This window comes from Electrophorus electricus, chromosome 7, assembly GCF_013358815.1.
Source record: "Electrophorus electricus isolate fEleEle1 chromosome 7, fEleEle1.pri, whole genome shotgun sequence".
Lineage (NCBI taxonomy): Eukaryota > Metazoa > Chordata > Actinopteri > Gymnotiformes > Gymnotidae > Electrophorus > Electrophorus electricus.
This window is the reverse complement of record NC_049541.1, coordinates 6386166-6397666: the sequence shown is the minus strand read 5'-3', so window position 1 is coordinate 6397666 and position 11501 is coordinate 6386166. Positions and strand designations below refer to the sequence as shown.

The following is an 11501-nucleotide window of genomic DNA, read 5'->3' as shown; positions in this document are numbered from 1 at the left end:
ACAGTGATACAATTTCATAAATTACCACACAGTTATATACTATAAACCGTGGTTATATAATACTACTATTATGTATTTAATGTTCCTTCTTATTTATATTTTTATGTGTATTTTTAATATGTCCATATCTGTGCAATATCTCTCTCCCATTCCCCATTTATTCATTCTAGTTTATTTGTCAGCATCTTATGTTGTCTGTGAGGGTATGGTACTGTAGCACAAGCATTACATCATAATAGAATACAGTGTATCAAATTGCGTATGATATTAAAGACCTTGATTTGATTTGATGTGTTTATAAGGTTTATTGCAATCTCAGTAAATAATTCTCAGTATGTAATCCTCTTTCTTGTTTGTTTTCATTCATTTTGGTCAACACTACTCTCCATGTTTTGTGTTTACAGTTCACACATCATGTCCTAAAATTTATTCATGAATTTCCACATTTCTACTCTTTAATGAGGACATTAGACTGACAAAAATCAGTAACATAGAATCAAAGTAGGAGATTCCAGTGCCTGGATACGGGAGGCTCTCACGGTTGGCATACTAAACTCCTTGCCTCAACGACCCTGTCATTGTTTTCAAGACCATGACCACAACCGGTGAACTAGACCTTTTTTCAGTGGATCATTCCTGGATAAATTCCACAGCCTTTTGATCTTAAAAGCATTTTTTTGTTGTGCTGTTAATTTATATACCCCAAATTTGGGGACCTCAATATTCCTTGTGCTGGACCAGGGGTGGGCAATTAATTTTCCCATGGGGCCACGTGAGAAATTGAAATGGTTTTAGAGGGCCTGTATACAGTATATACTGTATACAGTATATATACTATCCCTTCATAAAAAAACAGTAAATGAAACATTACAATAACATGAAAATGTGGAGCACAGAATTATAGCACAATTTAATTTAATTTTTTTGAAAATGAGCATCTTCTGCAGCGTTTAAAAAAACTAGCATCACAACTTTACACAAAAAAATCTAGTTTTTCAAAGACCAGCATCACATTAACTTTATACAAAAATGTTCAATGAGAGAAATCTAGCCTGTTCTGGGCTTGAACAAGTGTATTTAAGTCAGGTTGAATATCTGAGGTGGATATGCAAAGGACAGCACACAAGCAATGATCACTGAGAGAGGATCTGTATCTGGATTTGTTGAACTTCATCACTGAGAATGTTTGTTCACATAAGTAGGTAGATCCAAAGAGAACTAACATCCTCCGAGCATGCCTCCTTACGTGTGGAAAGTTTTCCTCTTTGAGAGAAGAATAAAACTCCAGCAGTGATACTGCCTTAAAATGCTCTGCCAATAGATTGTCAGACTGCAGATCAATAAGTTCAAGCTGGACATCACTGGGTGCATTATCCACATGGCATGTAAAGGGAGAAGAAATCAGAGAATGGCTTACTGTTTCCTGCAATTTTGTGTGATATTACAAAGCTGGTCCTGACGGTTGCATCCTTGAATGAGTGGAGCTTTGTAAAAAAAAATCCTTGCTGCCTTTGCAGTTTCGCTAGTAAATCATCAGATGCCCGTGCCCGTTCTGCCTCCGGCAAGTTCTTGTATTTCTCTGCGTGTTTAGTCTCTGCGTGTTTAGTCACAGCTATCTGCTCTCCACAAACTAAGTACACAGCTTTACCTTTGACTTCAGTAAATAAATATTTAGAAGTCCATTCCTTGTTAAAAACTCTGCATTCTGCGTCAATCTTTCTTTTTTTAACGTTAGCCGACATATTTAAGTGATAACAGCTAACCTCGGCTAAGAGCTAACTCCTAGCTATCCAACTCATTTATTGAGACGTTCGAGTTGAAGGTGCATAAGTGCACTGAGCGGAAGACGCAAATTTAAAAAACAAAAACAAAACAGTTGCCTTCAAAATAAAAGCAGTGTAGTTGTATTTCGTCAAAGTCCTTGATTTCGTGCAGCTATCACAGTGTAATAGGTGTCGTAGTTACACATTTACTTTTGACTTCAAATTTTCCAACGATCTCACGCGGGCCGGTCAGAGATAGTTAGATGCCCAGGTCTGTGCTGGACTCATCTTTGCAGCACATGGTGCCTTTGTTGCAGATGTTCTGTTTCCTTGTCACCATGCATCCAAACAGGTTTCTTGTTATGCCTGGACTGCATATGATGAAGCCCACCTAGATGAGGCTTCACATCACACTCAGGCATAAAAAATAGAAGAAACTATGATTTATACTTTTTGAATAGCAAAGTAAAATGAATAATGTGTGTGAGCATCGTGACACTGAATATTATGAGAATTAGTGCTGAAAGAAACTGTCCTTGGAAAGGTTTCCAGGAGCTGTATCCACAAAGACTGTATTGTACTGCACTTGTCATTCTCAAGGTTAATGATCTCCTAGTGATTATACACATCCATTCAGCCTCCATTTAGTATTGTATGAATCATATCTCCTAGCTGCAGACTAGATGGTTCCTTGCTTCAACCACTCTGACAATGCTTTCATGCAGTGCAGAACCACCACTTGGATGGATTCACGGTACCCTTTTCTATTGTAAACTATGGTCCAAGGGCTTCTGAGCTTTGTTCCAGATTTCAGGAACTGAGTATTGCTTCGGCTGGTATGTTTGCAGTACAGGTTGCCTTCATCTCAGATTTTCTGTCCTGCACCTCTAATGGGTGCAGCACTAAGTCTGAGTGGGTGGACTCCAGCAATATCTCAGAGAATAAGGTTGGTGTGGTGCCAGGCCATTCCTCAATCTGAAGAGAATAAGAGCAGTATTGTGTCTTTTCTGTGTATGCATAGTGCATTACATTGATTATCATACATATACTTATGTAGTTTTAAAAAAAATATCTATTATATAAAAGGACTTTCTAGTAAAACTAACAGCATATTTTTATACTCAAACATTCCAATATTCCTGTGCAAGCAAATGTTTTTTAAAAAATATAATAGTTGTAGGTATACTCACCAGTGCTTTAGGCAATACCTCTTTATGACACATGCCTTGTCTTAGCCATGCACCACAGTGAGGTGCCATCCAACCCAGTGCCAATGCCATGGCGATGATTACAGCTATGGTGGCGCTCACAATCAAAGGCATAAGCCAGTGGGAAAGTGGCCCTGGTTCAAAATCAACACTTGTTAAACAATGTGGTGGTGATTAGGATTATATGACTGGCACGAGCACTATGTTCTAGTTGGGACTCACTGAAGATGTAGACGCAGCGAGTCTTGCTAATGCTGGTCTTGTTGATGGTTTCCAGGAATGCTTCTGCTTTCAGACAATGTCTGCCTCTGTTTTGCTTGGTATCAAAAAATAAGAGGTATGGTCGAGCTTTGATCACTTGAGTAGAAACCTGGGAAGATAAAAGCTTGGTTGGCTTGCAGGATGCACAGCAGATGTAGACCACAAAGACGGCTTGGATGTTTGTTAATGTAATCAGCATCTGTTAAGAGGTATTCATTTACACCAGAAGTTCCCAGTCCAATCCTTGGGTTTCATTGACAGTTCACATACTTATTCTGCACCTGTTCCCAACACACTTTGGCCAGGTAATAAAGACTTCTGCAGAGTCTGATTATGTGGTTCATGGGTATGAAAAGCTGGAACAGAACTAAAACCTGGAATGGTTGAGCTTCCCTGAGGACTGAACTGGGGACCTCTACCTTATAAACTTTACAAAGTTAGGTTAAGTCATGCTCACATTGTGCTCATCGCCCTCCCTCCACACACTGAGGTTTATGGTGGTGTATGGGAATATCTCACTGAAGCCCACCTGGATCATGCTTCCTGTCACATCCACAGTCATGTTTGGAACTTCTAGCAGAGCTAAGCAGCAGAAGAAACAAAAGGTCCAACTGAGCACCTTTTATTTCAACAATGAGCAATGTGATGTCAGCATCATCACACTGAAAATCGTAAGAATCAGTCCACTCAGAAAATTCTAGAATGCCTCACTGTCTTTCCGGTTGAAGGTCATCGGTAGGCGTCCCCATGAGGTCTGTCCATCGCACAGTGCTTGCACGCTAATGCTATAATCTGAGTCAGAGCCTAGATCAAGCGTCAAGTCACATTCAGTCTTAATGATCTTCTGGCAGTTGTATGCATCCACCCAGCTTCCATTTAGCATGTGTATTTCAAACTCTCTTTAGGAAACACAGAGGAAGTGATTGAGTAACAGCTACAGTCATCATGATTACATGAGTTAACTAAAAATGTGACAAGCCATATAACAGGAATAAACAATATTGTAAATCTAAAGGCCTTGTCTTTTCACATAATATCTCTTTAAAATATTTAAAGTGTATTCAAGTGTTTAACAGTTGTTTAGCATTTGGGTCAAATGTAGAAAAATATTGAATAGCTCTCTACTGGATATTCCATCTTTACATGAATGAAAATTTGAATGTGGGTGGAATTAATACTTTATTTTATGTGACTCATGGCTGAAAGAACTGTAATAACCATACACAGTAATGATGATAATGTAATGGTATTTCTCTTGATAATGCAGAATAATTTTTTTACCATTTGATTTCTATCTTCCTTCAAGTTGCTTCTACTTTTTTTATCAAATAATAAATGAAGAGAATACATGTATAATAGGATCTTTGGCACAAATTCCTCAGAGAACTTTTTGTGAACAACTACATTCCAGTTGAGATTTTGCCACCTTTATCCTGCTTCTAATGATAATATAGAAATTGAAGTCCACCAGAGGTGAGAGAATAAAAGCTGTGACATATGGCTAACAAAGAACAGAACTGAGCTGGCAAGGATTTAATGGTGTGCATAATTGTCCAACCTTTCAGTCATCTGATTGTGGAAATGAGATGTGGAAATTAAAAAAGTGCCAACATAAAAGAAGTTCTCCAAAGATAGCATCTGTTTTTCCTTTTCTCTGAATTTCTATACTATGTCCTTAAAGGTACCCTTCAGGTAATGTTAATTATATGTAAAAAATAAAATTTGTGCTTATACCTAACTCAGTACAGTTGTGAAATAGCATATGAAATGTTTATCTGTTTCTTTTGTATGATGAACTGATTCACTAATGAGTCTTCTACAGACTGATCCGGATGTTACTTTAGCAACCGTCAACAAACATGCTCTCACCCCTGAAACATTACAGAGTAGTAAAGAGTCTCGCAGTCTGCCTCCAGGGGTCTCCACTTCAGTAGGTGCCTCATGTTCACAGACTGTATGGAGATGTTTTGTGGTGTAGGCAGCAGAGCCACACCTAGGGACATGTTTAGACGTTTAGGTTTATTTCTACTTTTTCTTTGTCCCTCCACCATTTTCTCCATTTTGTGTGATTTTCATAAAATTATTCATTAAATTAGTCAATTACTTGTATACTTACGCACCAGGCAAAGCAAGCAGCTGCTTGGGGTCCCAGGCCAGTGGGGGGCTCCCAAGAGCTGACAAACTTTAAACTACAGCAGTGGCAATGTGCAAAGTTTGCAATGACAATATAAAACCTGAATTCCCTAAGTGGGCCCCATGAATTTTTGGCCTATGGCCCTAGCATACTTTAGAATCGCCACTGCTCATGCACACGAAGCAATTATAGCAGAGCATGCACAGACTCTACGACATTACGCAGCCTATGTGACATGCACTACATTCCACGCATACCTGACTTGGTCAGTCACACTGACTGTTTTTCAATGACGCTACAAGTAGATATGCACTATATTATATATTACTTTTTACAATTATTACAAATAATTGATTTGCTTTTCTAAAATCAAAGTACAACTTAAGATAGCATGGAATAGAAGAGAACACATGCCAAGCCTGGTGGAAATCATTGCTGCAGCAATGCTACAAATAACTATACAGAAAGCAGGACATTAAATACTATGCGAACTGCCGAATACATACAAGTGACAGTCCACAACACACTGTAGATACAAAATACAGTGTTGATAGGGAATACAGTGGATTTCTTTAAGAGCTATACATCTCCCTTATTTTCAATTCCATATTTAAGTAACGAGAGCATAGTTCCAGCTTGTTGCATCAGTTAACCAGGGGGTTAAGCCAGCGAGCACTCGTTTACAGCTTTAGTACTTACAGCTGATAGTGATGCTGAGGAAGAGGAGTGTCTGGCTCTCGGCGAGGCATATCGTCCGGAGCATAACCTGCTATTGAGCTCTTCCTGTACATAAGAGATCCCACAGCAAATCTCAAGGACCTGCTCCTACTCTCTCCCATTCGCCTGAGAAGGTTCCATTGAATATCTCATTCCGTGACAAAAGTCCCGTCATCTGAAAAAGTAGCAAAAATATTCTGCCCTTACAGATAAAAAAAAAGAAAAAAAAAGAATGTATTTGGTATGTCTCTAAAAGTGTTTTTCCAATATTTTTAGGAGAAAAAGAGAGAAACGTGTCGAACAATCCATGAGTGACTTTAGCTCTTGCGCTCTCTCTGTGTTAGCTATGCGAAATTAAGAAGTGCATAAAGGTGTGTAAACGTATGACTGGTTGAGTGGAATTTCTTGATTAAATAATTAGGAATTTAACCTGTACAACAAGTTTCTTAGTCCTGCCCACTCTTTGTTTCTGTAGTGTTTTCTAGATGTCTAAACACAAAGCAGATTTAACAAGTATAATAGGAAATGTGAGCAAAAAAACTTTATTTTATTGTGGTAAAAAGCTTCAGTTTGTCCTCTCTGTGTGTTTATTTGGATTTTTAGAGATTGCTTGCAGAGTATGTATCTGAGAATCTGAGATGCAATAAGAATGTGTAGAGGACTTTCTCAGTGGAAGGACGTTCCTTATTTTCTAAGGAAAATGAACAATTGTCTTTTAACATGTTAATCGAGACACTAGAGAAGAATCAAGAGTGTTAAGTGCATCTTATTGTCAGAGACTATGCCAGAAGTAAAGGAAACACAAGGCAATGACCGTTAAAGTTTGTCTTTAAAGTTCTTACATGTAAATTATAGGCCTAGCCTTCATAGAATCATAGAATACGTCTTACTTTGACCTGTCTAAACAAATGTAATAGTTCCTCAACACAGTACTATCTTAAAACAAATAACTTTCATTTTAATCCACATGTCTTTAAAACAAGTCCTGACACCAAGAGCACTCCAATAGGGAGAGCCACGTAAATAAACCTCCTCCCTCGGTTTCTGTTCGTTGTCAAAACATAAGGTGCAGTGGTGGCCAGCATGTACAGACTGTCTACATTCATTTGGTAGTATCCGTTATGACACTTATTCTCCAACAGATGGCGAGCGAGAGAGGGAGAGAGAGGGAGAGAGAGAGCCTAGCTTAGCTTGTGTAGACAGTCCGGACTTTGAGCCTCGAAAGTAATCAACCATTAGCTAAGTTGTAAAATCATAAAGCTATAAGGTCTGGAAACTCTTACTTATTCCTATGTCTTTTTTAACCGTTTCACCATGAAACCGAAACAGTGAGCTCATTTGCATTTCAGAAACTACATAGCCAAGATATTGTGACTCTTGCTCTTAATATTATTTGATCACATTATAAAACAATAACAATTAAATAAAAATCACATTTTTGCATTATATACACTTTTTTATGTTTCTAAAATCTTTCTGAGTTGTCAGTAAATTAATCAATCAGCTGCAATAATTAGATATGATCTATTAAAAGGCTCAACAGAATTGTTCATGATTATCCGTCTAAACAAACAATAGTTTACAGCATTAATGCTTTAGTGGTCTACTAAAGTCTCTACTAGGACATATGTCAAACATATCAACAGTCAGGCTTTTGCCAGCCTGGAAGGGGAAAAGAAGAGTATATATAGGCTGGGTAACTGAATCCATGAAATATCACAGATTTACTGCAACATTTAGTAAGGGCATCTTGGTTTATTTTCTGATGTATGCCAATAGTTCCAATGATACTCATTTAGAATTACAAAGTGTTTAAGGACATAGGCATCAGCATCAGCTAAGCTTTAATAATTAACAAAGCAAAGCTTCAGGACAATCAAAAATGGCAAAGGCTGATATGAGAAATTAAGGAATGGAGTTAGGTGTGCATATCTATTTTGCTGTCATTGATTAAGTTAATGAGAATTGTCTGACACACTGAAAAGATGAGCACAGCCACATTCTGGTCTTGATGTGTTCTTCATCGTGAATCTTATTAATTTTCTCTTGTCTCTCAAGGATAGCTTGAGCTACACAAACCTTTAAGGCATCAGTCATCACTGATATAGACAAACATGGTTATGGGTGTCATTAGGTTGTAGAAGGCAGTGTCTGTCAACAGCTTCACACCCATAATCGATAGTATCGTCATCAAGAGCAAAGTTGGGGCCCTGGGTGTGGCTTTGAGCTTTATGATCCTCTGAAAGGTTAAAGTCCTGCTGTCTAACTGGAGGAATATATTATATGAGTTGCACTGGAAGGACTATTGAGAATATTCTTCTCATCTCTGTTCCAACACTTTACTTTGAGGAGATTGAATTTAACCACACTGCATTGCCTTCATAAAGTAGTTCAGTATTTTGGATTCTTTTTTTTTTTTAATTTGCTGTGGGCTGTTTTTTTTTTTTTTTTACTTTCATCTGTGAGAGAATTGTAATTAAAGAAGATGTCAGCAGCATTGGAGATCACCGGGTTCTTGCTGGGCACAGCCTCCTGGCTGGTCACGGGCACTGCTCTGGCAAACGACTACTGGAAGGTGTCCTCATTCTTTGGCAGCGTAATCATCTCAAACCGCCAATATGAGAACCTCTGGCACTCATGTGCTGAGGACAGCTCTGGGATTGCCGAATGCCGAGACTTCGAATCCTTGCTGGCCTTGCCACGTGAGCGCCATTTTCTGTTTTACAAAACTGGGTCACTGGTCCTGCTTGTGAATATAATTTTACGTTGTTCAGTAGATTTTTAAAAGATCATTTCATATATTTTGTAGAATGTCTGTAATGAAGGATATTGGCAGTTTTTTTCAACTTGTGATAATGAGAGCTTTAATTAAGCATCAAAGGTCCAGGTTCAACCTTGGAAATTAGGTCTGGTCCTGGCCGCCATTTTATTCTGAAATTATATGACAGGAATGCGGCAAAGTAGACTGAGCTTGCTTTTTAATGCTGTTTTTTTTTAAGAATCTTTTTACAAACATCCATGGCCATGCCATTTTAGAGACATTTTTAATGTTGAAGAATTTTAAACATTTTTAAAACTGAAGAATTAATAGGTGTATATGTCAAACTTAAAAATAATGAAAAGCCCAAAAAATCTTTAATCAAACCCACATACTAAAAATTACTTACCAATATATACAGCAAAGTAGGTTATTTAAAATGAAATAAACCTTTCACCAATTCTAGCATATTTATTCACTGATGTAATGCTATTATACTCAAAGGAACTAATCAGAGTTCATAACTGAAAAATCCCCTATCCTTCAGTTTTTTTTGCAGTTGGTGTTTTAATGCTACATTTCTGTGGGCTTTCCTATGACATTCAGGCTTTATGCTAGCATGTCGAGCTCTGATGATCATCTCCCTCCTCCTTGGCCTGTTCTCCATGGTGATATCCATCCTCGGACTCAAGTGCATTAAAATTGGTAGTGTGAGGGAAGATACAAAGTCCAAAATTGCCGTAACTGGTGGTATTCTCTTCATCCTGGCAAGTGAGTCCTAAACCACATTAAGCTTTTTTACCTGTTTAGCTCCCATTCATTATACACTTTTCAGTTGTGTTCTAGAATAACTTTGGTGAGCCCAAAGTAAACAAAAAAAAAAAAGTGAAATGTAAAAAAAATGTGAATATTGTGTTGTCATACTGAGTATGCAGCAATGCCATATCCTGTCTTTAAAGTTTGTATTGTACCCTTTATTGATTAAGTTTGGTTTTGTGCTGTATAGGTCTTTGCTCGATGACCGCCATCTCTTGGTATGCTGCACGTGTTGTTCAAGACTTCAACAACCCCCTTTATGGAGGCATTAAGTGAGCCTTTGCACACATCTTCTACCTCTCTCTTCCTCTTTCTTTATGTCTTCCCCCTCCCATTCCCATCCCTAGTTCTTTAACTTCTGTCTGCCTCTTCTGCACATCAACACCCCCTCTCTCCTGTCTCTCAGCTTGCTCTCTCAATGTCTTCCTTTTTCCTTCTTTTTCTGTGATATATCTGTCTTTTTCTCTGTGCCACACATCATGTGTGTGTGTGTGTGTGTGTGTGTGTGTGTGTGTGTGTGTGTGTGTGTGTGTGTGTGTGTGTGTGTGTGTGTGTGTCTTTTCAGGTTTGAGCTAGGTGCTGGTCTCTACATGGGCTGGGCCGGAACCGGCTTGTCTATTATTGGAGGCTCACTGCTCTGCTGTTCCTGCAATCAATGGTCCAAAGGCCAATCCAAAGGGTGAGCTTCTCTTTACAAGCACCCCTCGGCCTCTCTCCTCAGGCACACTTCTCTACACAGCCTCACCTTTTTTTTCCCACAATCTGCACCTTCCTGCTTTACTTTTCCTTTTCTTTTTCTGTTTTGCAAAGGCTTTTTCACATTTGGTCTCTAGCTTGCATAGTCATCAGCATCTTTTAGAAGTCTCGCATTCACGTCTTCCTATTGCTCCTGTTTCTTCCTATTTCATTTTTATAAAGGCATTTGACTACTGTTGCACTGTTTTGTGTTTCTCTAAATTTTCCATCTTGTTTTGTACTTGTGGGTTTTTTAACAGAGCATACTATCCACCTAGTCAGGCACAGAAGATCCACAAACCTGTGTCAGAATTGGAGACGGCGAGAGCCTACGTTTAAACTTCAAGATTTTATGAAATATATGAGATGTCCTTTACTGTTGTTACTCAGTTTTGTGTTTTAATCCACATATTTTTTTTCTACGTTTTTTAGAATATTGAGTTCATGATACAATCTGTTAATTATACACAAATACTTCTATAGTTTTAATTAATAATGTAATTGTATTACTGATATTACTGTGATTACTTTGTATGGTCATTTGTTCTGAGAGAGGTGAGGCCTTTTTGGGTAAGCAGGGTTTACCTCGAGTCCAGTGTCTAATAAAGCTGTTTATAATGGACCAATTCACTGAAATAGACATTCATTTAACTCTGCCTAAATCAAAAGTATGATAATTGGATGCTTTAGTGACACCAGCATCTTCACAAAGGGAACATCTGAAGAACTGACAAATAAAAAATGAGTGGTGAATCAAGAGCCTTTTGCAGTGATGACTCATAACACACTGAGAGTATATATCTAGTCAGCAGTAAGGTATAGGTGTTTAAACTTATTTACACTTGATTGACATCATTTGATACTAAAGAGAGGCATACATGTGTATTTTGTTCTAACTGAAGATGTAATAGCATGATTTGTCAGAGTGGTAATATGACAATTGTTAACATTATGAGTTGACAGTGTTTGTTTGTTTATCTGTCACTTCCTTGTTTCACTCACAATCACCAAACACTGTCAACTCATAATGTTAACAATTGTCATATTACCACTCTGATGCTTAATACACATAACAGTATGCTACACCAAAGCACTTTAAGGCATACTTA

The 11501-nt window shown here is 38.0% G+C and overlaps 2 protein-coding genes across 2 annotated transcripts; one reads left to right on the top strand and one right to left on the bottom strand.

Annotated features, from left to right (window-relative positions):
* Positions 1–2551: 2551 nt before the first annotated feature.
* On the bottom strand, positions 2552–5208 carry crfb16 (cytokine receptor family member B16). Its single transcript, XM_027030161.2, has 6 exons — positions 5102–5208; positions 3944–4131; positions 3762–3814; positions 3194–3341; positions 2954–3105; positions 2552–2738 (listed from the first exon to the last, which is right to left on the bottom strand). Exons 1-6 carry the CDS (start codon positions 5173–5175, stop codon positions 2574–2576), a joined length of 780 nt encoding a protein of 259 aa, XP_026885962.2. The 5' UTR covers positions 5176–5208; the 3' UTR covers positions 2552–2573.
* Positions 5209–8568: 3360 nt separating this feature from the next.
* Positions 8569–10819, top strand: cldn15la (claudin 15-like a). The gene is made up of 5 exons (XM_027031947.2): positions 8569–8785; positions 9448–9612; positions 9848–9929; positions 10223–10336; positions 10653–10819. The coding sequence occupies exons 1-5, from the start codon at positions 8569–8571 to the stop codon at positions 10729–10731; spliced, it is 657 nt and encodes a 218-aa protein (XP_026887748.2). The 3' UTR covers positions 10732–10819.
* Positions 10820–11501: the final 682 nt, after the last annotated feature.

What these genes read in the sequence shown, in the direction of transcription:
- crfb16 (XM_027030161.2), bottom strand. Translation starts at nt 5,175, where the DNA reads ATGAGGCACCTACTGAAGTGGAGACCCCTGGAGGCAGACTGCGAGACT. An exon ending in GACCTTCAACCGGAAAGACA is followed by an intron (nt 3,815 to 3,943) that starts GTGAGGCATTCT and finishes TCTGCTGCTTAG; the next exon opens with CTCTGCTAGAAGTTCCAAAC. An exon ending in AGGTATTGCCTAAAGCACTG is followed by an intron (nt 2,739 to 2,953) that starts GTGAGTATACCT and finishes TATTCTCTTCAG; the next exon opens with ATTGAGGAATGGCCTGGCAC.
- cldn15la (XM_027031947.2), top strand. Translation starts at nt 8,569, where the DNA reads ATGTCAGCAGCATTGGAGATCACCGGGTTCTTGCTGGGCACAGCCTCC. An exon ending in TATTCTCTTCATCCTGGCAA is followed by an intron (nt 9,613 to 9,847) that starts GTGAGTCCTAAA and finishes TGTGCTGTATAG; the next exon opens with GTCTTTGCTCGATGACCGCC. An exon ending in CCCCTTTATGGAGGCATTAA is followed by an intron (nt 9,930 to 10,222) that starts GTGAGCCTTTGC and finishes GTGTCTTTTCAG; the next exon opens with GTTTGAGCTAGGTGCTGGTC.